General features: G+C 57.6%; 1 protein-coding gene and 1 long non-coding RNA gene across 3 annotated transcripts in view; one reads left to right on the top strand and one right to left on the bottom strand.

The window, feature by feature from the left end:
- The window catches only part of LOC114118010 (uncharacterized), a 31,269-nt gene extending 14,139 nt beyond the window's left edge, over positions 1 to 17,130 (top strand). The window contains exons 3-4 of the long non-coding RNA XR_009596224.1: positions 71 to 5,910; positions 7,308 to 17,130. This is a non-coding gene — a long non-coding RNA (uncharacterized LOC114118010). The remainder of the gene's footprint in view (positions 1 to 70; positions 5,911 to 7,307) is intronic.
- Positions 6,263 to 26,790, bottom strand: PPP5C (protein phosphatase 5 catalytic subunit). Of its 2 annotated transcripts, XM_027978514.3 has the most exons (13): positions 26,648 to 26,790; positions 20,522 to 20,763; positions 14,645 to 14,792; positions 13,869 to 13,990; positions 11,823 to 11,888; positions 11,426 to 11,524; positions 10,478 to 10,583; positions 8,783 to 8,925; positions 8,593 to 8,680; positions 8,140 to 8,180; positions 7,865 to 8,043; positions 6,925 to 7,006; positions 6,263 to 6,781 (listed from the first exon to the last, which is right to left on the bottom strand). In XM_027978514.3, the coding sequence occupies exons 1-13, from the start codon at positions 26,766 to 26,768 to the stop codon at positions 6,719 to 6,721; spliced, it is 1,500 nt and encodes a 499-aa protein (XP_027834315.1). In that variant the 5' UTR covers positions 26,769 to 26,790; the 3' UTR covers positions 6,263 to 6,718. The 2 variants fall into 2 exon arrangements, with proteins under 2 accessions (XP_027834315.1, XP_027834316.1); XM_027978515.3 differs by lacking the exons at positions 6,263 to 6,781; positions 6,925 to 7,006; positions 7,865 to 8,043; positions 8,140 to 8,180 and adding an exon at positions 8,195 to 8,464.
- Between the last annotated feature and the right edge of the window lie 1,181 nt (positions 26,791 to 27,971).

Genomic DNA, 27,971 nt, shown 5'->3' with positions numbered 1-27,971 from the left:
GCCCTTTTTTATTTATTTGGCTGCATCAGGTCTTAGTTCTGGTATGTGGTTCTTTCCTTGTGGCGCACAGGCTTCCTAGCTGGCACAGGCTTAGTTGCCCTGTGGCATGTGGGATCTATTTCCTGACCAAGAAAAGAACCCAAGTACCCTGCACTGGAAGGTGGATTCTTAACCACTGGATCACCAGGTAAGTCCCAAACTTCGTTCCTTTGTAAGCCTGAGTTAATATTCTATTCTATGAATAGACCACATTTTTTTTATTCATTTGTTTGACAGGCCTTTGGGTTGTTTGTGTCTTTTGGCTACAGTGAATAATGCTGCTATGATCATTCGTGTACTGGGGTTTTTGTTTGAACCACCTGTTTTCGCTTCCCTTAGGTATACACCTATAGGTAGAATTGCTGTGTGTCGGGACTGTGCCTAGGAATGGCAGTTCTGCTTAACCTTCATTAAATGGTCTAGCATGGTGGCTATGTCGTTTTCCAGTCCCACCACCAAAGGAGGGTTCCTACGTCCCGGTGGCTGCTGTTTTTTTTTTTTTTTTTTTTTTTTAAATATTTACTTATTTGGCTGTGCTGGGTTTCAGTTACAACACTTGGGATCTTTAGTTATGGCATGTAGAATGTAGTTCCCTGAACCAAGGGAGTGTGGCGTCTTAGCCACTGGACCACCAGGGAGGTCCTTGATGCTGGTTTTTATTTATTTTTATTTATTTATTTATTTTGATGCTGGTTTTTAAAATGCAGGCTGAAAAGCATGAGGCCCCTTTGAAGCTGCCCCTTTAGTCATCCTGAGACAGACCCTCACCCCAGCCCTCCTGTCACCCTCCGGCTTCAGCCTCTTCCATCATGTTCATTCCCCAGCTCCTCAAGCTGGCTCCCTCATTCTTTGGGCCCCTAGCCCCATGATCATGTTAACTCTGGATGTAAGCAGATCTGGGGACCGGATCCTGACTCCTTGCTCAGCAGGTGCTCCGGGCCAGTGGTCTGTTCCCTCACCATCACCGTGAAAACACCAGAAAGAAACCAGAGGGACTTTCTCTGGGTGCAGGGAAAAGCATTCTAACTTTGACTCAAAAGCCAGAGGCAATAGCAGAAAAACCAACGCATTTGATTTCTTAAAAATAGGGAATCCCCTGGTGAGTGGTTAGAATTCAGTGCTTTCACTGTCAGGGGCCTGGGTTCAATCCCTGGTCGGGGAACTACTGCAAGCCTCGCAGCCAAAAATTATAAAGCTGAGAGAAAATTATTTCTAATATATATCACAAATCCAGGGCTTCTCTGGTGGCTCAGTGGTAAAGAATCTGCCTGCAATGCAGGAGACACAGGAGAATTGGGTTCGATCCCTGGGTGGGGAAGATCCCCTGGAGGAGGAAATGGCAAGCCACTTATTCTTGCTGGGGAAATCCCATGGACAGAGCAGCCTCGTGGGCTACAGTCTGTGGAGTCACAAAGAGTTGCACACAACTGAGGCCTCACCACCATCATCACAAGGACGGCGTCACACATCTCTCAGGCTAGCAAAGGAATGCTCAAAATTCTCCAAGCCAGGCTTCAGCAGTACGTGAACTGAGAACTTGATGTCTAAGTTGTTCAAGCTGGATTTAGATAAGGAGGAGGAACCAGAGATAAAACTGCCAACATCCACTGGATCACAGAAAAAGAGAGTTCCATAAAAACATCTGCTTTATTGACTATGCCACAGCCTTTGACTTCGTGGATCACAACACATTGTGGAAAACTCTTGAAAAGATGGTAATTCCAGATCACCTGACCTGCCTCCTGAGAAACCTGTATGCAGGTCAAGAAGCAACAGTTAGAACTGGACATGGAACAACAGACTGGTTCTAAATTGGGAAAGGTGTACATCAAGGCAGTATATTGTCACCCTGCTTATTTAACTTATATGCAGAGTACATCATGCGAAATGCTGGGCTGGATGAAGCACAAGCTGGAATCAAGATTGCTGGGAGAAATATCAATAACCTCAGATACGCAGATGATACCACCCTTACGGCAGAAAATAAAGAGGAACAAAAGAGCTTCTTGATGAAAGTGAAAGAGGAGAGTGAAAAAGCTGGCTCAAAATTCAACATTCAGAAATCTAAGATCCTGGCATTTGGTCCCATCACTTCATGGCAAATAGGTGGGGAAACAATGGAAACAGTGACAGACTATTTTCTTGGACTCCAAAACAAAAGACGCTTGCTCCTTGGAAGAAAAGCTATGACAAACCTAGACAGCATATTGAAAAGCAGGGACACTGCTTTGCCAAAAAAGGTCTGTCTAGTCAAAGTTATGGTTTTCCCAGTAGTCATGTACAGATGTGAGAGTTGGACCATAAAAAAAAAGCTGAGCGCCAAATTGATGCTTTTGAACTGTGGTGTTGGAGAAGACTCCTGAGAGTCCCTTGGACAGCAAGGGGATCAAACCAGTTCATCCTAAAGGAAATCAGTCCTGAATATTCACTGGAAGGACTGATGCTGAAGCTGAAGCTCCAGTACTTGGGTCACCAGATGCAAAGACTGATTCATTGGAAAAGACGCTGATGCTGGGAAAGATTACAGGCGGGAGGAGAAGGGGATGACAGAGGATAAGATGGTTGGATGGCATCACTGACTTGGTGGACATGAGTTTGAGCAAACTCTGGGAGCTGGTGATGGACAGGGAAGCCTGGTGTGCTGCAGTCCATGGGGTTGTAAAGAGTCGGACATGACTGAGCGACTGAACTGAACTGTGTCCTGTTTCAGTTGGAGATCCATGACCAGAGTCTGATCAGGAAGAAACATCAGACAGATCCCTAATAAACATTCTTTAAACAAAGAGGATGGGGAGAAGGATGGTCTTCTTCACAAATGCCAATATCACAAAAGACAGAGAGGCTGAGGAAACGTTCCTGATTAAAGACCGAAGAGACCGAACTAAAGGTAACCCAGAGCATTCAAAAATTTTTATTTATTTGGCTCTGATGGGTCTTCACTGTGGCACCTGGAATCCTTGCTGAGGCAGGCAGGCTTCTCTCTAGTTGGGCTCAGTTGCCCCGAGGCACGTGGGGTCTTAGTGCCCGGACCAGCGATCGAATCCACACACCTTGTATTGGAAGGTGGATTCTTAACCACGGGACCATCAGGGAAGTCCCTAACCCAGGGCATTATCGATCGGGCCAACGGATACAACTGGAATAAAAGTCAGCAGGTTTAAATACAAATAGTGTAGCAATGTTAAATTTACTAGTGGGTAACTGTAGGGTCCCTACGTGAGAGCAGCCTGAATCTTAGGAAAAACACATGGAAATATGTAAAGTATCGTGATGTATGCTACGCAACTTACTCTCAAAGGACTCAGGAAAAAAGTGTGTGTGTGTGCAGACACAAAATGCACACACCACAATGCAGTGCGAGCAGATGGAACAAAATGTTTTGTAATACGTGAATCCAGCTGACCCATACACAGGGAGTTCTTTGGACCTGGAGTTCTTTGGACCTTTTGGGCAACTTTCTCTATTTAAAGTTCTTTCCAAATAGTACCTCTATTTAAAGTTGTCTCCAAATACTAAGTTAAAAAAGAGAAACCATCAGTATCTTAAGAGGATACTGCTAGCAGAATGCAATCCAGAATTGATTCATCCTTAAAAGAAAAGGCCAAATCCAACGGTTGACAAGTTAAATGCTAGCTACGGGCCTCTTCCTATAGGAATAATGGCATCTCTTGGCTTCAAGTTAATGTTAAGCATCTTGGGAGAAACCCATAAGTTTACTTTTAATCAGAAATTTAAGGAGAAAGAGAAAGAAAGAAATTTAAGGGGACTTCCCTGGAGGTCCAGTGGTTAAAACTCCACCTTCCGAAGCAGGGGCTGTGGGTCTGATTTCCAGTTGGGGAGCTAAGACCCCACATGGCTCAAGGCCAGAAAAGCAAAACTTAAAACAGAAACAACATTGTAACAAATTCAATAAGGACTTAAAAAAAATGGTCAGCATAAAAACAAAGAAAGAAATTTAAGTGAGATTTAGAAACTTCCTCCGGAGCTCCCCTAGTGGCACAGCGGTAAAGAGTCGGCCTGCCAATGTAGGCTCCAGTACTCTTGCCTGGAAAATTCTATGGACAGAGGAGCCTGGTACGATGCGGTCCATGGGGTCGCTAAGAGTTGGATAGGACTGAGCGACTTCACTTTCATGCATTGGAGAAGGAAATGGCAACCCACTCCAGTGTTCTTGCCTGGAGAATCCCAGGGACGGGGGAGCCTGGTGGGCTGCCGTCTATTGGGTCACACAGAGTCGGACACGACTGAAGCGACTTAGCAGCAGCAGCAGCAGCCAACGTAGGAGACAGTGGTTCAATCCCTGATCCTGGAAAATCCCACATGCCTCAGAGCAACTAAGCCCAGGTGCCACAACTATTGAGCCTGGCGGCCGCAACTACAGACACCCGGGCACCCGAGAAGCAAGAAGAGAAGCCGCCACAATGGGAAGCTCACGCACCGCAACTAGAGAGGAGCCGCAGCTAGAGAAGGCCTGTGTGCAGTAACGAAGACCCAGCACAGCCAGAAAATAAAAATGAATAAACTTTTAAGTGTTTCAAAAAATAAGCAACAAAAATAAAAAGCTTCCTCTGTAAGTGCCGTCAGCATGGGTCTCGGCGAGGCCCTGTGCGGCAGGCAGTGCCCTGGGGTGGTTTGTCATCTGTCGCCTGGGCCCTTACATCTGGGTTGGCCTAAGCGACTTGCTCCACAGACACCATGTGGGGGAAGGGACGCATGGGGACTTCTGAGACCAGGTCATGAGGTTCAGGGAGCTCCTTGGCAGGCCCTGGCCGCTGCATTGTGAGCAGCCCGAGCCACAGGGCAGCTGGATGTGCGCTCCAGCGAGTTCCCAGCTACCAGGCACTGGAGTGAGCCCACCTGGACCACCAGCCAGGCCAGTCTTCTGGCGAGTCCAGCCCAAGGCCACTGACCACAGCTGCCACAAGAGCTCGAGGGAGAACTGTGTGGCCCGGCCTTGTCGACCCATGGAAAAGAGAAAGATGGATATATCCTTGTGTTTAGAGCCAGTGAGCTTCAGGGTTTGCAGTGCAACAGGATTGATCTCGATCAAAGGAAGGTCTAGTCAAGGGGGCCCTCTAAGTCCGAGGAACATCCTCCCTGATGAGGGTCTTCTTTTCTCCCTCTGGGTGGCCTAGACTTTCCCAAGATCTATGCTGGGGACCCTGGGCCCCACGGCATCAGTTAATCTCTCTGGAGATTAAGGTCAGCCACATGACCAACTGCAGTCAAGACCCTGAGAACCAAGGCCCGGGCGGCCTTCCCTGTCGTCACCTTGCTGCTGGGAGAAGTCAGCGCTGCCCGACTCCCCTGGCAGAGACACCAGAAGCCCACGCCCGCTCTCTCTCTGCCCATGTGTCTCTTCTCTCTGATTTTTTTTTTTCTTGCCGAGATAAACTGTAAGCATGCATAGAACAGCTCTTTTGAGTTCTGCCCGAGTTCTTCTAGCAAGCGGTTCAACACGAAGGTGGGACTGGGCACGCCGGAACTAGAGTGGCAAGAGGGCCCCCTGTGGCGTCTCACCAGCTGGAATTCCACCTGCAGATCCAGAGGGCCCTCGGGACTGAGGAGCAAATGCAATCGGCGCACAGGAACTTTGTGCTTATTTTCAAGACAGTGCGCTCCCCAAGGGAGGGCCTCACGCCCACTGGTTCACAGCCACCCAGCTGGCTTTGGAGAAGCAGACCAACCCGCAGGGCTACTCTGAATGCCCCACGGAATCAGGACTGAAGTCGCCTCATTTAGAGCTCAAACTTAAAAACTGAGATATAGATGGGATTCACTGTTAACTGCCAACGAAGAATAAAAGGGAAAGGGGCAGAAAACACCTCCAGTCTCCTTTGGCGTAGGGAGATATCTGCTTCGTTGTATGAGGTGAGAACCGAGGCTGGCCTTCCCTGAGAGGGGTCGGGCGAAGGCAAGGCTGACCTGAGCAGCCTCAGTGAACACTTGCTGATGAGGGGTGAGGGGTCGGGGCTCCTGCCCGCACGTGAACTGTGGATGGGGTTCTCTGTCCCACGCGGCAAAACTCACCCCCAGGAGCCTGCTAGGACAGCAGACACAGGGGCTGCTTGGCCAGGTGGCCCCAGGATGGGCCTGTCCAGCTCCAGGGAGATGAGAGGCAAGGGGATAGGACTTCATGGGCCCCCCGCATCCCTCCAGGTCCCCTAATGAAGTGGTCACCCCAATGCCAGCAGCTCCTAAGGCCCCACCGTTCGAGACGAGCTGACTTACAATAATGACTTTATTTTAACATATTTAATTACAGACATAAAATAGCTGGGGAAGGGGGTGCGCCCCAGCCAAGCCCCACCCTGGGGCTGCCAGGAGGGGGGTGCAGGTGAGGCCTCCCTGACGACCCTCCTTCCAGGGGTCTTCCTATGGTGGGGCCCTATTGCTTTAGCAGGGGAGGGGCCATGCAAGTAAGGAGGGCGGGGAAGCCTCTGGGCCCCACCCCCCCATGGCTGTGCTGGCCTTCCTCCAGAATGCCCGGTCGGCGCCCCACCCTTAGCCTCTCCACCTCCTTCTTCTTTGTTGGGGGAGCAGACCATCTGGCCAGCCCCCCACCCCCTCTGCAAACCTAAAGGGGAATAAATACAAACTTTACAAAGTAAAAGGGGGTCCAACGTTGCCCTGGGCCGGGCCTGGGGTCGATGGGGAGCAGGGCCCTGCCACGTGGGCCTCACATCATCCCTAACTGCAGCAGCGTGCTGGCGTAGGCCATGGGCTTGACATCGGGGTGAGGCTGTGAAACCAGAGGCACAGGGTCAGACACAGAAACAGGCCCGCAGCGAGGCTGGGACTTGGAGCCCCAGAGGCAGAAACCAGCCCCCCCACCTCCCCGGGGAATGGCTCTCCCTTCCGGCCCAGGCTGGGAGGCAGACTCACCACTGCTGTGAACTGGTGGAACTGGGGCCGCAGGTCGGAGCCCCGGAGGTGGATGTAGGCGGCTTTGTTCCCCATCTGGTCGCTGTGGGGACAAGGGCAGAGGGGCCATGTGGTCAGTTAGAGGCTGGGAGGGGCTGGGGGATGAAGGGGCAGGGAGAAGGGTCCCGGACAGAGAGACAGGGACACAGATGTCAGGAGAGAGGAGTCGAGGTGGAGAGGGGCCCTGGGAGCCCAGACAGAGGAGCAGGGATGGAGGGGAGAGCCTCTCGGGGGCCGGGAACCGAGGGGAGCAGGCCCGGGGAGCAGTGCCAGCAGGGGCAGGGCGGAGGCAGGGCTCAGGCCACAACATGGTCTCCGAGCCAACTGCGCCCTGGCTCCACCAGGCAACACGGGCACAGAGGAGCGTGGTGACCGGCCAGCTGGGAACGACTTGGTCTCTAGGCTCGCCCAGAGCATACGAGACTCTGGCTTCTTGAACCAAACACTAGCAAAGTGGACGGCAAGACGGACGGGGAACTCGAAGACCAGGAAACTGAAAACGTGGTCCGCGTCTGAGTCCTTCTTGGAAGCAATCAACCGGTAAGAGACACTGAGGAGGGCTACGTGGGGAAAGGGAACTCTGGTGGGGTTCTGGCGACCTGAAGGACTGACAGCGGTTATCACGGTTGTGTACAGGAGAATTCCTTCCTTCAGCAATGCCCTGGGCCATCACCGGGTGGAAGACAGGATGCCTGGGGTTAGCTTCCTAAGAGCCCACGGTGGGGGCGGGGGTGGGGTGAGATTCGGTAATTGTTGAACCTGGGTGACGGGTATGTGGGCGTTCATTACAGTATCTGATGTATCTCTGGCATTCTCTATCATGAAAAGTTAAAAAAAAAAAAAAAAAAAGAAAACCAGTGGGCTGGGAAGAGCGGCCCGGCGGGTAGGGGTGAGGACGTACCAGTAGTTGGGGGCAGAGAAGACGGTGACGCAGCGGCCGCCGTGCGCCACCTCGTAGCCCTCGGCCTTGACCTCGTGGCTGCGGATGATGTAGTCCAGCTTGTTCTCCTCCAGGAAGGCCTTGGTGACGTCGGGCCCGAACTGGCAGCTCACGCCCCGCTTGCTGACCGAGCGCCCGTTCTGGGGAGACACGCAGCTCAGGGCATCTACTCCCCTCCACCCTGTCCGCCCTGCCCACAGCCCGCACCTGCCAACCACAGCCCAGGGCAGACTGACCTGCGGCTGCGGGTCCGACCAGAGCAGGTCGCACATGGGACCTGGAGGGGAGAGAGACGAGCGTCGGGGGCTGGGCGAGGATGCTGCCCTCCATGGAGGGCACGGGGCACGGGAGGTGGGGTTCTGGGCCACCACGGACCTCCCCACCAACCTCTCCGCCAAACCCCGTTCAATCTGTATGACCCCCAAAGCTGGAAGGAGTATTTTTTTTTTCCCCCCCGCTGCATCTCACAGCACGCCGGATTCTAATTCCCAACCAGGGATGGAACCCAGCCCTCTGCAGTGGAAGCATGGAGTCCGAACCACTGGACTGCCCGGGAGGTCCCTGGAGGGAGTTAAATAAATGACCGCTGCAGACACTCCTGCTCCCTGGCCAGCGCCGCCCCACGAGGGAGGTGCACGGGGCCAACGTGCAGGAGGGGACGGTGGGGCTGTCCCCGGCCGCCCGGTCACCTGAATCTGGGGGCTGCCGACTCCGCTCGATCTTCCTGATGTCGTCCAGGGTGACGCCGTCTTCGCTGAACAAGCCCCCGTGCATGATCTGGGGTTCAGGCGGGGACAGCAAGGTAAGGGGAGGGGCCGGCCACACCCCACCCTCTGCCTCGCAGCCTCGTGTGGTGGCCGGGTAGGGAGCCTGCCTCACCAGCACTTTGCCGTTGATGCACTGGGCCAGCGGGAGCCACTCGAACACCTCGCTGAAGAGCTCGTACATCTGGGCTGTGTACTTGGCCTTCACCTCCCCCTCGAAGCCATAGATCTGGTTCATGTTGTCCGTCTCATGGTTGCCTGGCCGACAGCAGCATGAAATGAAACCTTAGCACCCCGCCACTGGGCGGGGTGCCCTCCAGCTCAGGCCCCAGCCAAGGCCGAGAAGGACCTCCCAGCAGCCCCAGCCAGTGGCATCCACACAGCAGCTCGCAGGTCCTTCCCAGAAACCCCGCGAGGTGGAGACGCTGTTCTCAGTCCTGTCTAGAGGGGCAGACGGGCTGAGAAGATTCACCGGTGTGTGGTCACAAGGCCCAGGCCGGCTCCGATCACCACAGGTTCAGCCCTGGTCCCGACCCTGATGACCAGAGGCACGTCCCTTGTCCCCATGAGACTCAGATTCCTTCTTGAAGGACAAGCCACACTTATGCTAGAAGCATCAGGCAACGGGGGGGGGGTGGGGTGTCTTGGAGCGGAAGAAAGGCGCCCCTGCAGTGCCTGCTGTGGGGCAGTCCCATGCCTGGGCGTCTACCTTTCCACCAGAAACCATCCTCCTCTCTCTGGGGCCGGGGGAGGCCAGGGAGCGGCCAGGCCCCCCACAGCTACCGAGTCCGGACTGCTCGAGTCCAGCTCTTTGCCGCCTCCTCCAAGGAAGCCTGCAGTAGGCGCTCATGGGATCTGTGCCACGTGCCAGGAGCGCTGCGAGAACTCCTTGAACCTGGGCGTGAACCCAGGGGGCATCAGCACGGCTGTCCCCTGACCAGGGATTGAACCTGGGCCCTCTGCATTGCGAGTGCGGAGTCTCCGCCACTGGAGCACCTCGTGCGTCGCAGAGCCCCCAGCCCAGCCCCTGCCCCCACTCCGTCCTGCTTCTCCTCCGCTCCTGGTCACATCTCCTCTGCACTGACCCCCTCTCGGCAGGCAGGGTCTCCCCATTGGTCGTCACTCCCTGGTGAACCGACCCAGCCCAATGCCACACGTACGCTGAGGAACCCCCACTTTATAGCTCCCGGAGGCCACCTAGACATCTCCTCTCCGCATCACAGCCACATCCAGATCCAAGCTCCCCAGCTTCCAGCCTATACTCTGCTCTTCCCGACACCCCTCAAGTTTCTCAGTGGCAGCTGCAGCTCTCCAGATGCTCCAGGCAAAACCCGGGAGTGGCCCCCCTCTAACCCCTTCTTTCTCTCACATCTGCATCCAGCCCACCAGCAGACACTCAGTCTCTACTTCAGAAGCGACCCCATCCAACCACTGTTCCCACCTGGGTCCAGCTACTACCAGTCTCCCTGCTCCCTCTCTTAGCCCTTGTCTGTTCCTCATACGGAGGCCCACAAGGTTCTATTAATACCAGAGACGGCCCCTGACCCTCCTCTGCTCAGAGGCCTCCCATGACCAAAGTCCTCCCCGGGGCCCACAGAGTTCCACTAACGCCATGCTGGTGCCCAGTGCCCAGCCTACCCAACCTGTCAGGGCGGCCCCGTGCATGGCCTCAGTGAAGGCACAAAACAAACACGCCTGTAGTCACTATCCCGCACATGCCCTGCCCAGGGCCCCGTGCTGACCCCAGGCCCCACGCTGACCCCAGACCCCATGCTGACCCCCCAGGCCCCACGCTGACCCCCCAGCTCACCTCGAAGTAAGTGAAAGTGATCTGGGTACAGGAGCTTAAAGCCAAAAAGGGTGAGGATCACTTCTACGGAGAAGGAGCCGCGGTCCACAAAGTCACCATTAAATATCTGCCCTGCTAAGGAAAACAAGGGGGAGTGCTCCCCCCCAGCCCCTCCAACCCCGCTCCTGTCGGCACCACCCTGGGGCCAAGAACGCCAGCAGGGCTCGGGGCACCCGGGCTCTCCTCACTCGTTGGGTCTGGCCCAGTGGTCTGGCCTCTCTGAGCCTCAGGAGGTACCAAGGTCCCCAGTCTCACCTACTTCAAGATGAACTGACGGCAGAGGGAGAGACCCTAGGTGGTTAGCCGGCTTCAGCTCTCCCCCCAGTACAGGCCCAAAGCCACAGGGCAATCGGGACATGGGCCTGGCAGCCCCGCCCAGTGGCCATTCATGAAACAATTATCCTAACAGGAGCAAATGCGTATACAACGAGGGCCGGGGCCCCCGAGCCTGTCACAGGTATGAACCTGCTACCCCTCTCAGCAGCCCGATGAGGCAGATCCATTTTACAAACGACAAACCTGAGGAACTGAGAGGTGAAGAGACCTGCCCGAGTCACACAGCCGGAAAAGGGCACGGCCAAGAAGGAAGCCAGGCGTGGGCAGGGCTGCCCACCCTCACGTACGCGCTCTGCAGCAGCACACACATCCAGCCCCGTTCCAAGATGAGGAGAAGCCGGGGCTCGGACGCACTGGCCTCATGCCCAGGTCACAGCAGGCGCACACCAGCCTGGGCTTGTCTGGCCCCGGAGCCCAGAGAGCAAGGCCGGCGGCTGTTCCACCCCGGCTCGGGGCCGGGGCACTCATCAGGCCTCTCCCTTCTCAGGTTCGGGCAGGGAGTCCTCTCCCTCCCGTACTCCACACCCGGAGGAGAGGCCGGGGAAGGGGGCTGGCCCCTCTGAGGAAGGATACGTAGGGGTTGGTCTCCGAGGGTAAACCGTTGAGCTCAAATATGTTGAGGAGGTCATAGAACTGGCCGTGGGTGTCCCCACACACCGTAATCTTCTCTGTCTGGAAGAAAAGAGGCCGCCGGAGAGGGAGGGGCCCAGAGAGAGACGTGGGGAGGGGACAGAGGGGAGAGGAGGGGTGAGAGGTCACAGTGGACCAAGAAGAACCATGCAACAGACACAGGCGGGGAGCACGAGACGCAGAGGGGAGGAGAGGGACAGGAGAGACACAGGGTGGGGGGAAGGAGACCAAGCCAGGGGGTGGGGAGGAGGTTGAGGGGGGTTTGTGAGTTTCTGAGCTCCGTAGCCCCTCCCCAGCCAGGGAGCCGCCCGCCCGTCCGCACACCGCCCACAGCGCGCACCTCTTTGAGCGTGGTCTCCACGAGCGTGCTCAGCTTGGAGAGGACCTCTTTGACCTGTACTAGAATCTGGAAGGCAGGGCAGGCTGTGAGCGGGGCCAGCTGGAGGGCCAGCCCCCCACCCCGGCCCCAGGGAGACCAGACTGGCCAGGAGATGCTGCTGGGTGGAGGGGAGGGGAGAGGGGAGGGAGGGGCAGGGGAGGCCCGGCCGAGTGCGTGCCCGCTGGGAACAGAGTCTGTGACCTGAGTGGGCTATGCGGCATTAAAACTATTTCACGGGAAAACCCAGATTCTCCATTTCTCTTAAAACAATCAGCATCAGGCATAACCACGTCGGATGAATCCAGATACAGAAAGTTTAACAGAACAGCTGGCTTGCAAACATCCAAGTGTCAAAGTCACAAAAACCTCCCCAAAAGGCATGAGGCTGCTCTAAACGAACAAAAAAGTAAAACAGCGGACCATATGCAATCATTGATCCCTCAATGGATTCTGCATTAAAAAAAAAAAAAGAACCGCTAAAAAGGATGTTTGGGGGAAAAAACTGGGGAAAGCTGAACTATCAGTACTAGTCCTTGTGGACTGAAGACGGACGCGGCAGCACTGTGCACACCAGGGGTGTCTGCAGCAGCGGCCGGCCTGCGCGGCCCATCTGCTTCAGTCAGTGGTGTTCTATCGCCACCGAATTCCCAAGGTGGGAATGACTAGTCATGCAGGAGAATGTCCTGTTGTTAGGGGATACAGGTTATGGTGTGACTTATTCTCAAATGGTCCAGGAAGAAGGAAAAAAATACTGTGTGTATACACATGCATATACATAGAAAGATAAAGCGGAAGTGTCAACACCTTAATAACTGGCGACTAAGTGAAGGGGCTATGGATGGTAACTGTGCTGGTCTTTGGACTTTTCTGTAGGTTTAACAATTTGCTAAGTGAAAAGTTGGGAAAACAGTGCTAACAAAGAAAAGCAGGAGGTATCCACTTCCGGTCAGAATGTAGAAAGTTACAAAAGACTGTCACTCTTGCCTTAATGAGGGAAACAAGCCAGGAAACAAGAAGAAAAAAGAAAAAACAAAGAACACCCTGAAACATCTGAGAGTGAGGACTCAAAGAAACCTAAATGAGCCAAACTACAAGACAGTGAGGTGACCAGCTCTCCCCTGGGAGAGCGGCGGCGGCTGGTGGGCCGGCGGCGCAGCGAGGGCCAGGCTGAGAGGGGAGCGGGAGAGAGAGCCTGGGGGCCCCGCGGCAGAGGCCTCTGCCCAAGCCTGCATCTTCTCTCCCGGGGCCGCACAGAGGGCGCGAGGCGACATGGCGGACAGGAGCCACCTGAGGCACAAAAGTGGGGGCGAGACTGGGAGCAGAGAGCCCCTCAGACAGCCCAGCAGCCGGCGGCAGGGCTGAACATCAGAGCGCTTTCCTACAGCTCCGGGAGCGGGAGACCTGAGAGCCTGCAGGCATCCCTGGGATTCTGCCAGGGCGGAGATGCTGAGCCCCGCCCTCGGGGAGTCCCGGCTCCCCTCTGGACGTATCTGAAGCCAGCTCCAACTCGAGCTGCCCCTGACCTGCAGCGGGGACGGACACAGCCCCTCACTGTGGCAGCCCAACAGAAGCAGGGTCTGCCCGTGTCTGCAGGAGAGGAATCTGTCTCCATCGCTACTGTACTTCTACACAAAGTGTCTGGCCCACGAGAAAAAAGCGCCAAGACGGGAAGAGCAGACAAACGGAAGCAGACCCAGAGATGACCCAGATGGTGGGAGATCTAGACAGAGACTTTAAAATAACTGTGTGGAAAACGTGTTGAAGGATCTCACAGAAAAGGTAAATGACATGCATGAACATATGGGGCCGAGAGACGAAAGCTATTAAAAAAGTAACTGATGGAAATGCTGGAGATGAAGAATTCATCTGCAGGGTGCCCAGCACACTGTGGGCTCGGCAAGCGCCAGCTGGCGGGACCGCCCTGCTCCTGGGCCCCCGCGGTGGCAGGGCTCAGGCCAGGCCAGCGCCCTGATGCTACCCCGGGCCCCGGGCTCTGGCGGGCACTACCTGGTAGGCACACTTCCGGTGCAGCTTCTTCTGGTCCTTGTACCACTGCATGAGCTCCTGCATGAAGGTGACTGTCACCCTGCCGTCCTCCAGCTTGGGCCCACTGTACTCATCCTCGATGGCTGGCGTGTGAAGGGGGGAGGAGAGTCAGGGGCCGCGGCCACTGCCAGGATGGGAAGTGAGGCCTGGCCCCCAGGCACGGGGCAGGCTCGGCGCTAGACACACAGGTTGAGAGGGGACGGGGTGAAGACTCCGCTCGGCCAGGGCCTCTCATGGCCGGCCCCTTCTGCCCAGGCGGGCTCACAGGCCCTCTCCCTGACCTCCCGCCTACGGGGCGCCCCCTCTCTGGCAGCCTCTCCCCCGGACTCGATCTGCTAGCATTTAACATGTGAACTGACTATCAGTCCTCTCTCCGCAATAGGACACCCGCTCCAGGGGGCAGGGGCTGTGCGGGTCACAGCTGTATCCCCAGTGCCCACAATGGCGGCACCCAGTAGGGACCCAATAGTCATCCGTGGAATGTTTGACAGACGCCTCTGAGCGCCCAGAGGACCTGGGGACAAATCAGGCCCATGACGGGGGGTGCAACTGCGGGATGGATGAAGCAAGGAAGCTTGCCCGCACCCGAGACCTCTAGCCCCTAGGCTGGACGGCGGGGTCTCCAGGAGCACAGACAGCGTGGGGGCACAGGGACCAGAGGCGCCCAGCACGCAGGGCCCGGGCGAGGACGGGGAAGGCTCTGGGCCGGGCGCAGCAGGGCACCTGGGCCGACTCACTCATGCTCTCAATGTCGAGCGAGTCCACGACGGAGCGCTTGTGCTCGTCGCCCGCGATGGCCCGCTCGAACGCCTTTTGCTTCACGATCTTGTTGCACTCCTGGTACTTCATCTTGGCATCCTTGTCATGGGGCTTCACCTTCACCACCTGGTATGCAAGGTGGGCAAGAGAGGACAGAAGGAAGAGAAGAGGCATCAGCACCCAGGCGAGGCGCAGGGCAGAGGGGTCACTGGGAGGCGGGGGCACCATGACTGCCCTTGGCTGGCCTGGCCCGGCCCGGGGCTCCGCGGACACTGAGCAGAGCACCCAGCCGCGTGGACGATGGGTGCAAGCCTGGACTCGCTCCCCGTCTAGGTCTTGGTTTCTGTGTCCCCAAACTGGGCCCAACAGCTGCCCACACAGGGCTGCCGGGAGGGAAAACGTATTCACCCATTCAGATGCTCCTTAATACACTGCAGCTCTGACCGTCATCAAAATAAAACTGGCCCTGCTCCAGCTTCATCGCTGGAACCAGAGGGGCTGAGCGGTCCCCGTGGGCTGGATCCGAAGTCATGATTTACAGCCCGACTCAACCAAAGAGGCAATGACTGGCTGGATGACACAGAGTTGCAGTTGTCTCATCTACGAGTGGGGGAGGTGACAGGCTGTTGGGGAGGATCAAGAACCAGCACGGGCCTGGCGTGCAGCCCGAGCTCTGCGGGCAGCCGCCGGCACCTGGTGGTCAGGCGCCCGGGGTCAACCTCGGGCCCTGGGGAGACCCAGGACCAGTGTGCTCCCTTGGCTCCCTCCTGAGGAAGGTGGAGGCGACAGAGCACGAGCCCCAGGCTGCCAGGAGGGCGGAGCGAGCAAACACTCGGAAGGGCGTGCAGCAGCGGCAGGCCGCCCACGGCGCCTTTCACGGGCGGCCGCGCCCATGGCGCGGGATCGCACGCGGGGAGCACTGGGCGCTTGGCCGCGAGGTTCCCCCAGGCCCAGGAAGAGGAGCCCGTCCCCTGCCCTCCCCCACCTTCCGTCTCGCTTCCTACAGACCCTGATCCCCCAAGTCCAGAGGGAGTGGGGGCTGCATTCAGACCCCAGCTCTGCCACTTACGTGCTGGGTGACCTTGGGCAAATGAATTCACCCCTCTGAGCCTCAGTTACCTGTAACTCCTCCTGTAATTATCAGTGGACCCTGCCTGACCTGCCCCCCATGCTGGCCTCCCCAGGAGTGGGCTCCCACAGCCCTGTGCCAGGGCACAGAAAACGGGGGTGCCAGGCAGCGAATGCACCCTGGTGGAAAGCCTGGCTGAGTGCGTCAGAAGCTGGGGCAAAGGTGTTTGCTGATGAGCCCTGAAGGTCAGTGTGGCTCAGCCCCGAGAATGGGCGTGCAGACCAGGTTGAGTGGCAGGAAGCGGGTCGGGGCAGGCTTGGGCCCAGGCGCCCTGCCAGGTGCCTCCACCTGCAGCAGGGTGTGGTGCAAGGCTTGGGAGAGAGGCCGCCCCAGACAGTCCCTGGAGTCCTTCCCAACAAGCAGAGGTTAGGAGTCCACGGCCCAGGATGAAGTCCAAACCGCCACTCCGCCTGGCCCACGAGGGCCTGCCCAGCCCTTTGCGTTCCCTGCTTGCCCAGCGCGAACCAGCCAGGCCAAAGCCAGAAGTCCCCAAACGTGCCGGCCCCCTCTCAGCTGCAGGCTGGTACACCCCTGGCCCAGAACACCTCATGTCCACCCTCAGTGACTCTCCAGCCCTGCCTCCTCCTCCTCCAGGTCTCCGCCCCCCGCCCCTGCCCTCTCCCATCTCCCAGGCTGGGTCAGGCACCTGCTCTGGCCTCCCACAGGGCCCTGGGCTACCCCCCACCGCCCCGCCCCAGCCCTGAGCACCGCAGGAGACGGGTCTACCTCCCCAGCGGTAGGTGGCCATGGCCACGAGGGCAGGGCTGAGGCTGTGTCCCAGGTGAAAGGAGTGCCCGAGTGGGCGGATGCCCCACTAACCATTTCCTCTGAGCCAGCACCCTCTTTTCAGAGAGCTCACGGGTGGGGGTGTGGGCCGGAAGCAAACACTGATGACCCCGGGAACAAAGGAACGGAGCAGTAACAGCGCACAGCTTTCTCTGTGCCCGAGGCTGTAAGCGACAACCTCGCTCACTTTCTCCTCAGAGCAGCTCTCTGTGATGTCATCACAGCTGCACCTCACGGATGGACAGGGAAACTGAGGCTGGGAGAGGTGAACTCACTGACCCAGGAAGCCAGGATTCCATTCTCTCCCTGCTGAAGATCCTGCTCCCACTGCACACGCTGGGACGGGACCCCTCCCCACCTACTGCCACGGTCCCCACAGCACCTGACACGCCTTCCAGAGACACGCTGCAGGCCTGGGTCTTAAGAGCAGGCTCTGGGGCCAGGCCTCCAGGCCTTGCAGTGGGGGGAGGCCCCGAGGCTTGTTGGCTCAGAACTGAATGCTGGACTTCTCTTTAAGAAGAGGGATCTCACAGCAAGTGGGGTCTGGGTTGTGTCCGGTCAGCATCCTGTGACAGTGACGCCAGGCATGTCACTGGGGGAAAGTGGGGCGGTGGGGTCTTTGCCTTACTCCTTATCCCTGCATGTGAAACCACAACGCTCTCAGAATAAACAGCTGTTTTTACAAAGTGGTTTCAGCTGCGAGTATTCCCGGGCAGTAAGTCCAGGGACTCAGACCGATGAAATGGTAACATGGGCTTGTGACCCCCACATAATGCCACGGGGCCAGTGTGTATCTGGGAAACGGGAACTCTCTGGAGTTCAAGAAGGTGACGCAGAGCACACGCTCCATGCAATGGGACGTCCTCAGGAAGTCTGGGTGGCTCACTCCTGTTTCTGCAGTGAAACCTCCAGAGGCACCACATGGGACTGCGAACCCTCCAAACCCAGAAAGTCCCGGGCATAGGTGGCGAGTATAGAAGGAGTCCCCCAGACCCAGCCTGGGCCCTCGTGACTGTCTGAGCTCCAGCTGCAGACAGGAGAGAACACAGGTGGAATCTTGTGAGAAGAGGACCTGAAAAGGGGCGCGGAATCCTGGAGCCAGGGTCCCCATGAAAGGGAGAGGCGTTGGTGGGGGGATTCAACACGGACCTGGAGAGGGGTGATCAGCTCCTGTCCTAGAGGTGGAGCAGAGTGGAGACACCCCCGAGCCTCCAGCCCCTAACAAGGCCCTGTGTCTGCACACAGCCCTTCCTGGGGGCCCGTGGGCTCTTCCCAGACACCCTCAGGAGAAAGCACACCCAGAAAGTGCCCCTGAGCGGGGGCCCTACTCCACTGAGTCCTCACAAGGCCACTGAGGCAGGAGATCCAAAGCGCTCAGAGCTACACAGCTCACAGCCCGGCGTTCTGACCATGGAGCCGGTGAACCCAGCCCCTGCACGAGTGACCTGCAGAACTGGGGACCTTGACTCAAGGTAGAATTCACACCTAATACACACCCGTATTCACAGAAATGGAAACATGCGCACACACACGTGCGTACTTCCTCCAGACTGAACTGCTGTCTTCTCTGGTCTATCTGACGAAGACAGACGCGCTGGCCTCAATCACCCCACTGAGCGTTACAAGCATGGACTCTGGGTTCACGGCTCTCGTCTCTGCTGGGCGACCTTGGAGGAGGGACAGCGTCTCTCTAGACCTCAGTTTCCGTGCTGTAGAACAGTGAATCCGTTTTCCTTCATGCACAAAGCATGTAAAGTGCTTACAACAGAGCTGGGCCCGCAGTGAGCATGCAGACGAGGAAACTGAGGCTGAGAAAGGAAAGGCCCTTCACCTGAGGGCCAGGCCACGTAATGCTGTCTAACCAAGGTCGCGTCTTGGTTCTGCCTCCAGAGGTGCCACGACTGAAGAGGGGTCTGGGCCCATTCTCCGCGAATCCCTAGCGTGTCATCATACAATGGCTCTGGAAGTAGAGACTGCATAGGGAGCCACCCCAGGCTGGCCCCTCTGCCCTGCACCCAGAGTCTGATGAAATGTGTCAGAGAGGACAGCCTGCAGGCAGGCGGATGGTCCAGGCAGGCAAGGACCTCAGGCTCGTGCAGGGGGTCCCCAGGGCTGCTGGCAGAGACCCCACAAGGAAAGCGGTCGTGACCCAGCCCCTCACAATCCCACAAGGCCTGGGATAAAGCTGTGTATGCCCGCGAGATGGCTGGAAGCGACCATCTCAGACTCCAGGAGTACGCGCTGCAAGGCCCCAGGCTGGGTCAGAGCAGCGAGAAAACCTCCATTTCGGGTCTTGGGGAGATGGCCCTGCAACCCAGGAGGGAAGGCCCCGCGCAGATCCGCACTTGGGGCTCCTCTCATCTTCTGCCCCCTCCCTTCTCTCCCCAGCCCCTCCCCCGCTTTGGAGAGCTGCCCCCACCCACCCCAACTGCCCTCCTGAGTTACTCATTACTGAGCCCTCCAGACCCCGTGACCTGTGCTCACACCACTTCAGCAGCGCCCGACAGCCACCCGGAAGGTGGCCACGCCTCTCAGCACCACTGCCAAATGAGGACACCCCGGGCCCAGGCAGGGGACCGGCTGGACAACGACCGGGGAGCCCAAGCTTGTCAGGACCCCACTCTGCAGCTCCTTCCTCCATCCTCCCAGGGGGTCACCCCAGCCCCCGCCTCCACTCCGACTCCCGGGCTCTAAATCATCTCCTCCTCCCTGCCTCTGCCCTACCCTGCCCTGCCTCAGGTGCCCTGGCCCGGGGCTCAGCGCGAACCTGCACTGAAGGCTGCCCTCCTCTCTGGGCCAGCGGCCAGCAGCCCGCCCCGGCCGTCTGACCTGCCCCCTCCAACTGCAGCCCACAGCTCTCGGCCTCCCGTGTCGTCCCACCTGACACAACAGAAGCTGCTCAGAGCGTGTGATGAAAGGAGGCAGTGAGGCTGTGTGCACGTGGAAGGGGGGCACGACAATCATTCATTCAACAAACGCTAAGCCCCTGCTGGGTGCCAAGCACCGTCCCAGGGAGCGTCCTAGAACAAAAAGAACCCCCGCTCTCAAGAAGCTATTCTCTGGATGGGGGAAGACGCCAGCCAGAGGCTGGGCTGCCTGCGTTTAGACCCCAGCTCCACCGCTTGCCTGCTGCATGCAGGTGGGCGGGTGCCTTGAGCCTCCTGGGCCTCAGTCTCCCCATCTGCACAATGGGGGTAACCACAGCTCCCGCCTCACAGGGCTGCCACACAAGTCACTCAGCCGGTTGGCGTGAAGGGGAGAGGCCGAGCCTGGCACGCAGGCATGCTCTGTGAGGCCTTCCCGCTATCGCGACCAGAGCAGTGACAGCAGCGGGAGCAGTGGATGAGCGAGTGACCTGGCGACCCCTGCCGTCCTCTGGGTCCCCTCCCTCGTCACCTCCTCAAAACACACCCCCATGCGCTGTCCCTCTATCGCACCTCACCGCATTCTCTTTCTCCCAGGCCCACATCCTCACCTGCAACGACTGTTTGCCCTCCCAATGACAGGTTCATTTTTTGCCCTCCTCCAAATTATAAGCTCCACCAGAAGGGCTGTGTGCTTCTTGTTCACCAACGGTAATAACAACAATAATCAGAATAGTTAATTGCATGTGCTGACTATGTGCTAGGTGCTGTTCTAAATGCCCCAAAAGCAGAGGCTCATTTACTCTTCACGGCAACCCCAAGAGGCAGGTCTTTGCCCCCCCATTTCATGGATACAGGGAAGAATGCGCAGAGAGGCCAGGTGACTCGCCCAAGGTCACCAGGCAGCAAGGGCAGAGCTGGGCTGTGAACCCAGCTGGCGTGTGCTGGATGAGCGAGCGGTGAGTAAATGTGAGCACAGCCTCCTCACGCCTTGCCCGTCAGGTCTGGCCAAGCACCAGGAGGTCCCAGCCCACCCGCCTGGCCCTCAACACCAGCCTGGTTCAGGCCCGGCTCACCGTCTCATAGTCACGCAGGGCGGCCCGGAACTTGCCCAGCGCCATGTTGCTGGCGGCCCGGCGGTAGTAGCCCTTGATGTACTTCTTGTCCATCTCGATGGCCCGCGTGGCGTCGGCCAACGCGTAGCCGTAGCACTCGGTGCGCAGGTAGGCCAGGCTGCGGTTGCCATAGTAGATGGCATTGCTGGGGTTCAGCTCGATGGCCTGGCTGTAGAACTTGATGGCGTTCTCGTAGTCCTTGGCTGTGAAGATAACAGGAAGGGGGGGCGGGGTATGAGGCAAGGGTGTCACCCCCAGCCAGCAGGGGTCCTAGGCTGGGGACTGCCCAGTCCCCCCACTTACAGATGGAGAAACTCAGGCCCAGAATGGAGCTCAGAAACGTCTCTCCAGCCCGCTCCCCTTCCTGACTTGTCCCACCCTAGCACAAGCCCAAATCCCTAACTCCCTAAATCACTTCCACATACCTGCCCACCCAACCATCGCCCCTCAAGGCCCCAGCTAGGCAACACTTCCTCCGGAACTTCCGGAGGGTCTTCTGAATGTACCCCAGAGAGGGTATGTTAGTGAGTGCCAGCCCTGAGATGGTAATCAGCAACTCAGTCTGCCCTGAGCCCCAAAACAAGTATACAAGCCCAAAGAGGGGTTCCAGTAAAACAGAAGTGGGGACAGAAAAGGGACCTACTTAGGGCTCAGGAAGGTGACACAACAGAGACTCAAAGGAAGCGATAAACCAGACCAGAGGGAGAGCCTTCCCCATGGAAGGACTAGCAGGTGCAAAGGCACTGGGGAGGAGAGCACGAAGTTCTAGGACCAGCGAGAGGGTGGTGTGTCTGGGGCGGGGTGAGCCTGGGGAGGGTAGGAGGTGAGGGCAGGGGAGCTGGCAGGACGCATCCCAAAGTCCACAGCCAGAGCAGGGTGCAGCGACAGGACATGACATCTGGCCTAGGGGAAAAGTCCATTTTATTTGAAATGAGCCACGGCTGTGCCCTGCCTGTTACACCTCGACCCGGGGCATCCGCACATCCCCACGGCACAAGCACCGTCTGGTGCTCCCTCTACAGCAAGCCACAGAGGTCTTGTTCAAGGTCAGACGCTCAGTCTGTATCTGCAGAGCTGTCTTGGCCCATGTGGCTGTTCAACAGGCAGGAGACGGAAGCCAGGGGGAGCGCCCGACCTGAGGGTACGTGATGTGCCAGGTGCCTTGGGGGGCTCTTGGCACACAGGTCCCTGCACAGGTCCCTCATGGCACCCCGAGGACGGCTGCGTTAGCCCCACTTCCAGATGAGGCTCTAAGAGGGAAACCACGTCCCCAGGCAAGTGGCAGACAGGGGTTCCGAAGCAGGCGAAGCGCCACGGGCTCCCACGGTCACCCTCTGCACGAGGTGGCCTCTGGGGGGACCGGCACAGGGCAGACACGGACATGGGGGCAGGCAGTCTGGGCCCCATCCCCGCTCTACTCCCAGTGAGCTGTGTGTCCTGGGGCAACTTACGTACCCACTCTGGGCTAAAGTTTCAGAGAGTCCTCCGGACCCTCAGCCTAAAGTAAGAACTCCTGCCCTAACTCCCACTGTTCTTTTCCCCAGAGGCATCTGAGAAAACAGGACCTTCCTTTGTTGTGTTTGCTTATTGCCCAGCCTCCCAATGTGAACTTAAGTCCTGTAAGGGCAGGGGCGCTGTCTGTCTTACTCTGAACCCTGGCCCTGTCTGAGGACACAGCAGTCCCCCGCCCTGCTGTCCAGGGGCTCACGATCCAGTTGGAGGTTGGGACGGCACACAGATCACCGCCCCCCAGGCCGTGACACCCGCAGTGCTGTGGCTGGGGCCACCCAGTGGGGATGCCAGGGCTGAGACTCGGAGGAGGAGGAGTCAGGAGAAAAGAACGGAAGAGGACTCCCGGCTCCGTGAGTGGTTCCTGAATGAATGAAAGAAGGTAGGAAAGAAAGAGAAAGACGGACACACCGACAGTAGAGAAGGAAGCCAGGTGCTGCGAGGTGCCAGGAACAATGTTACGATTCCTTCCGCAGGCGAATGTCTGGCAATCTTTCAAATGGCTCGGATGTCACCTCCTTTGAGAAGCCTTCCTTGACACCCAGGCGGGGTCAGGCACCTTTCTGAGCGGCCCCCGCCCCGAGGCCCCGCTCTCCCAGGCCTCCCTCTCTGGGCAGTCACCGTTAGGTGATGGGTGTGTCTCCCCAGGACCGTGAGCCCTGGCTGGAGGGCAGGCCCAGGACTTCCCAGAAACATGCCTGGGCAGAACGAGGCAGCCGAGTCTGACCGACCCTCCCTGGAATGCCAACACCTTCGAGGACTCCTTCCAGCCTCCTGGCCGGATTCCAGAGGCCGGCAGCCAGCGTGCCTGCTGTGTACCTCTGGGCACGGGGTGGGGAGCCTGACATCAGGCTCTGAGGATCCCGACCATGAGACCCTAGACAGATAGCCTCCCCTCTCTGAACCTCAGCTTGCTCATCTGAAATGTGGGAAGCACAACTGGTCCCGCCTCATGGGCTGGCTGTGAGGGTTAAAAGAACTCCCAGATGAAATGTGGCTACAGCCGAGAAAGCGATCAGCAGATGCTCGTAAAAGAACGGACTGAACAACCGACTGGAGGGGAGAAGAGACTAGAAAAGAGGAAACGGGAGGGGCCTGGGCTTCACACAGCTCTCGGACACAAGATCCCAGCCCTGCTCTACAAATATGAGTGCACTTAACCCTCAAGGGAGGCCCCATTTTAGAGAGGAGAAAGCGAGGCACAGAGAAGTTAAGGTCTTCCCAGGGGTCACACAGCAACTAAGACAAAGAAACAAGATTTGAACCCAGGCAGCCTGAGCTCTTAACCGGGTGAAGTCTTGGACTCAGGGGCCTCCTTCGGGGTTAAACGGAACCCCTCTCTTTGTACAGAAGGCGGTAGGAGGCGAAAAGGCTCAGAGAGAGGGGAAGAGGGGTGAATGACAGGAGGGACCAGGCTCTTCCCCCCGGGGCCTCTGGATCAGGCCTGAGTTCCCAGGGGTCAACCAGCTAGGGTCCTGCAAGCCCCTGGGGGCCCTCATCTCCCTGCTCACCGCCCCGGGGCCAGGACGGCTCCAGGTAGGGCTGCGGGTAAGGACTCTGAATGTGGGAGCCAAGCACGTGGTGAGGAAGGGGGATATCCGGGCCGTGCCGCTCGCACACTCTGACCTTGAGCAAGCGGTTTCACTTCTCGGAGCCTCAGCTTCCTCTATAAAACAAACAGGGCCCGCTCCTGCCTGCCTCCCAGCGCCCGGGGGAGGATTAGACAAAGTGGTGTACCTGGCCCCCGCGGGGGCTCAATTAAGGCGAGCTGTAATTAATCTTTTTATTGTTATTCCCCTGGGCCTGGGGACTGGGGCTCTGTGCCTACAGCTGCCTGCCAGACAGCAAGGGGCTTGGACCAGGAGGGGCATCCCCCTCCATTCCAGCTCAGTGCCAGCGCCGCTGGCTACCCGCCCAGTTTCAGGCCTCCCAGAGCTCAGAACCCAGGTCCTGGGGGGGCAAGGAGCCCCTCCGGAAGGCCCACTGTTTCCCATAATTCTCCCCTCATCTCAGCATCTGTCCCCATGCTTGCCGCTCTTCTCAAGCCCCATTTCAGGGGCAGTCTCACCTTCCACACTGCCCCAAGCTGGAGACTGGGCCCTGGCAGGGATACCTGATCCGGCAACCCTCAAAGCCAGGCAGTCACCTTGTTCTGTCAGGTCAACCTCCAGAAAGTCTCTCAAATCTCTTCTTTCACATCCATCCTGACTGCCCGTCTCTACCTGGTCTGGCCTTCATCCTCTCCTGTTCAGGGTCCTGCCTCAGCCTCCCCCAAGCTCTTCCAGGCCCCGGTCCTTCACCTCCAGAGGGGTCTTCCTAAAGCCACAAACCCAATCCCATCCTTTCCCTGCCTCCTCAGAGTCCCCAGGCAGGACGCTCAGGCTCCCCATGCAGCCTCACCATCAACACTGGCCTCTCAGGCTCCAGCCCCGCTCACTTCCTCAGTGCTCGGCTCACCTCTGGGCCTTTGGCATCCCACTCTTCCCTCCTGGGGTTCCCTCTCTCCAGGTGACCGCTATCATTCTCCCTCTGAAACACTTCTTGAGTCGGTTTCTGTCTCCGGCCTGGTGGGCACCACTCACCTGTCCACCATCTTTCCGGGTCTCCAGCCTTGTCCTTGGGTCCGGTCTCTGCAAGGCCACTGGGGGATCCCTTCCATCACTAAGCAGCCTATGCTGCTCCTCTCTTCAAACGTCCCATGGCTTCCTGCCACCCTTGCGATGACATCCACACTCCCTGACCCGCCTCCAGGGTCTACCTCCAGCCTCACCTCTCGCCAGTCCCACCTCCTCACTGCTCCGGTCTGACCTGACCTTCCCACCAGAGGCTAGCTCTCCGCTAAGGCTCCCACGTGGGAGATCCCTCCCACGCCGCGCCCTGCCTGCAGGGCCCTCTGCTGTGGGCCTCCTCTCTCTCCTGCAGGATCAGCTCTATTGGTCTATAGTCTTAGTCTCTTCCGCTCTTTAAAAAACAAAAGCAGCACCCCGCACCCCCAATTTCTCCACTGCCCATCAGAAACAAAATTCTCAAAACCCCTGTCAACACTGGCTGTCTCCACTTCCTCATTTCCCATTCACTCTTCAGCGCCCTCCCCTCTGGCTACCAGCCCCATCATCCCCTAGAAACTGCTTGGGTCAAGGCTACCACCAACGGAGCCAAATCCAACGATCAATGCTCGGTGCTGGCTTTTGCAGCATCCCATCTCAGGCACATCCCCTCCTTCCAGAAGCACTCCTTTCTCTCAGCTTTCTTGATTTTCCCCACCACCTCAAGGACCACTCCAAAGCAGCCTCTTCAGTTCTAACCACTAGAATTCCTTGAGGTTCTACCCTAAGCCCCTTCTCTTCCAAGGTGACCTCCTCCATTCCCATAGGCTGTTCCAGTCCACCCAGAGGCTGATCCTGCCCAAATTCCTCACTAGAGAGTTCCAGGCTGGTCCATCTCTCCACTCAAGAGCTCCTCTGGGAGACTCAAGTCAAATCCGAACTGGTCTGTGCAGTGACTTATGAAACCCCTACGATATCTGGCCCCTGTCCTAAGCTTATCTTGTATCTGTTTCCCTGCTAACTTGTTAAAATTCCAGCCAAGCCAGCCAATCTCCTTTCATTTCCAACCTCAGGGCCTTTGCACAGGCAGCACCACCCACCTGGGACACTCCTTCCCAATTGTCCTCTGAAACTTAAATGCCTTTTCCTCGGTAAGGCTTTCCCTGACCAACCTCTCTAAGGTCGTGGCCTCCAACCCTTATTCTCTATGTCTCTGTTGGGGTTTTTCCAAAGGGCTCATCATAGCTCCTAAGTTATTTTATTATTTCTGTGTGTTTGCTCAATGTCTGATTCTCCTGCTAAATTACAAACTACCTAGGGCCAGGGCCACATCTGTGTCAACTGCTGCTGTGTACCTAAAGTCAAGCACAGTCCTTAGCACGCAGCGGATGCTCAATAAACGGACCGAATCAATGAATGAATGGGTGCGCCCACATCCTACTTTCCTAAGACTCTAAGTCATACTAGTCTTGGATTGCCTCATCTCTACCCCCAGAGCCTTCCCTCTCCTGGAGTAACCTCAAATCTCCTCCTTCCTGGCCCTCCCATCTAATGATCTATTTCCCATTCCCACGATCGCCTGCTCTATCAGGACAGTTCCCCCTCTTCCCCCAACTTGGTGTCTCTCCACTTGGAGTCTCCCCACTTGGTAGCGCCATCACTCCTCCGCCCCATGTCACGACTTGGTAGCACCCTCTTCAGGTCGCGCCATAAGCTGACACCTCTGGGGTCTCACATTTGGTGGTGCTCCCATTCCGGTCCCCCTCCTGTTTCACACTTGGAAGCGCCCTCCTCAGTCTCCCCACTTAGCACCCGCTCCGCTCGCCACTTCCAGGTATCACCCCTTCTCTCCGGAGCCCCCTCTGCCGCCCCTTGGTAGGGCCATCCTCGCCCTCCCCACGCCCGGTCACTTGGTAGTGCCTGCCCCGCGCCCAGGCTGCCGCTCCGCGTTGCCATGGTTCCGCGCGGGCCCGGCACCCCTTGACTTGGGGCTGCTCTCCACCCTCCCTCGCTCCCTCCAGGGCGGGCGCACCTTTGAAGTAGTCGTTGGCCTGCGTCTTGAGCTCCTCTGCCCTCTTCAGAGCGCCATCAGCCGGGGGCTCGTCCCGGGGGGGCTCAGCACACTCAGTCCGCTCGCCCTCCGCCATCGCCATGCCGCAAAGCGACCCCCACCCTGGCAACGGCCTCCAGCGGCACCCGGCCGAATCGTCGCGAAGGAGTGCCGACTTGCCGCTGCCGCTGCTGCACAAGTGTCGTAAAGCGCGGGCCCCGAAAGCTCCCTTCGCGCGCCTGCGCAGGGCCCTTTCGCCATAGAGCGCGCGGAGGACAAGGTGACCAGACGGCCTCCGACGGCGCCCTAGAATGAGCCAATGAGGAAGGCGAAAAGGGGCGCGCGGGCAAAAAGGCCCGGCGTGGTCCCGGGTCCCAAAGTTCCGTGTTCCGAGCCACAGAAGTTTCTCGGGGTCTTAGAGTGGGCTCTCCCTGCCGTCATCTCCGGATGGTAGGTGGTTTGCGAACGCTGCTAGTGGGTGTGGCTTTTCTTTGTGACAGTACTGTCCCTGACGCGGAACCCGAGCCGGGGGGTGTCTAGCCCTATTGTCAAGTACCTGTGTGACCTTGAGCAAATCTTCGTATCCTCTTCAGGGCCTCACTTATCCCTCTCTGGAAAATGGACAGTTTCTCAAACCGACAGAAGAAAGGGTCAGAGTTTCTAAGTTATTAACTAAAGGTACTCTGTATCCCCTAGACTCAGAAGTTTGTTGCACCATCTCCTTTCTCCGTTCTCACCCCTCATTCAGCAGCCTTCCATGGCTCCTCAGTGCCGTTAGGAGAAAACCGAGACTTTTTCTGATGAGCTATAAGACCCTGAATAGTCTAGCCTTAGGCAACATTTCCAGATGCCACTCCTATCCGCAATCCCCATTCACTGTACACCCTTCCGGGCCACCTTTCCCAAGCCCACAGCCACTACTCAATGCTAAAGTATAACGCTAAATTCTTTAAGGCTCTGCTCCGGCTCCCCTCCTGGGGATAGCACGAGATATCCCACCCTCAAAGTTTCTTGTCCTGGCAATGAGACCCTAGCACAGCCAACGGTCACCTGAGAAGCTACAAGCTAGTATCACCTCCATTTTACAGATAAGGACACTGAGGTTGGTAGAGGGCAATGCACTTGCCCAAGGTCATACAATAAGAAAGTCACAGAGCCAGAACATGAACCTGTCCCACCTTATTCCTGTGCCTTTCATTCTTACCCTACTCTCTCTCTATGCTTCAGAGCCTACCCTATCGGTTAGATTGTTGATTGTTTTGAGGGCGAGGGATGCTGTAATGGATCTGAATCTTGAATTCGAATA

Source organism: Ovis aries, chromosome 14 (assembly GCF_016772045.2).
Source record: "Ovis aries strain OAR_USU_Benz2616 breed Rambouillet chromosome 14, ARS-UI_Ramb_v3.0, whole genome shotgun sequence".
NCBI classification, from domain to species: domain Eukaryota; kingdom Metazoa; phylum Chordata; class Mammalia; order Artiodactyla; family Bovidae; genus Ovis; species Ovis aries.
Note: the sequence above shows the minus strand (reverse complement) of the source record. Positions and strands in the feature narration are given on the sequence as shown.

Bases quoted from the DNA above. Each gene is read 5' to 3' on its own strand.
- PPP5C (XM_027978514.3), bottom strand. From the start codon at position 26,768: ATGGCGATGGCGGAGGGCGAGCGGACTGAGTGTGCTGAGCCCCCCCGG. The intron at 8,681-8,782 runs GTGAGGCAGGCT...CCTGAACCCCAG, and splicing joins GCATCAACGGCAAAGTGCTG to ATCATGCACGGGGGCTTGTT. The intron at 8,044-8,139 runs GTCAGTCTGCCC...GTGTCTCCCCAG, and splicing joins GGTCGGACCCGCAGCCGCAG to AACGGGCGCTCGGTCAGCAA.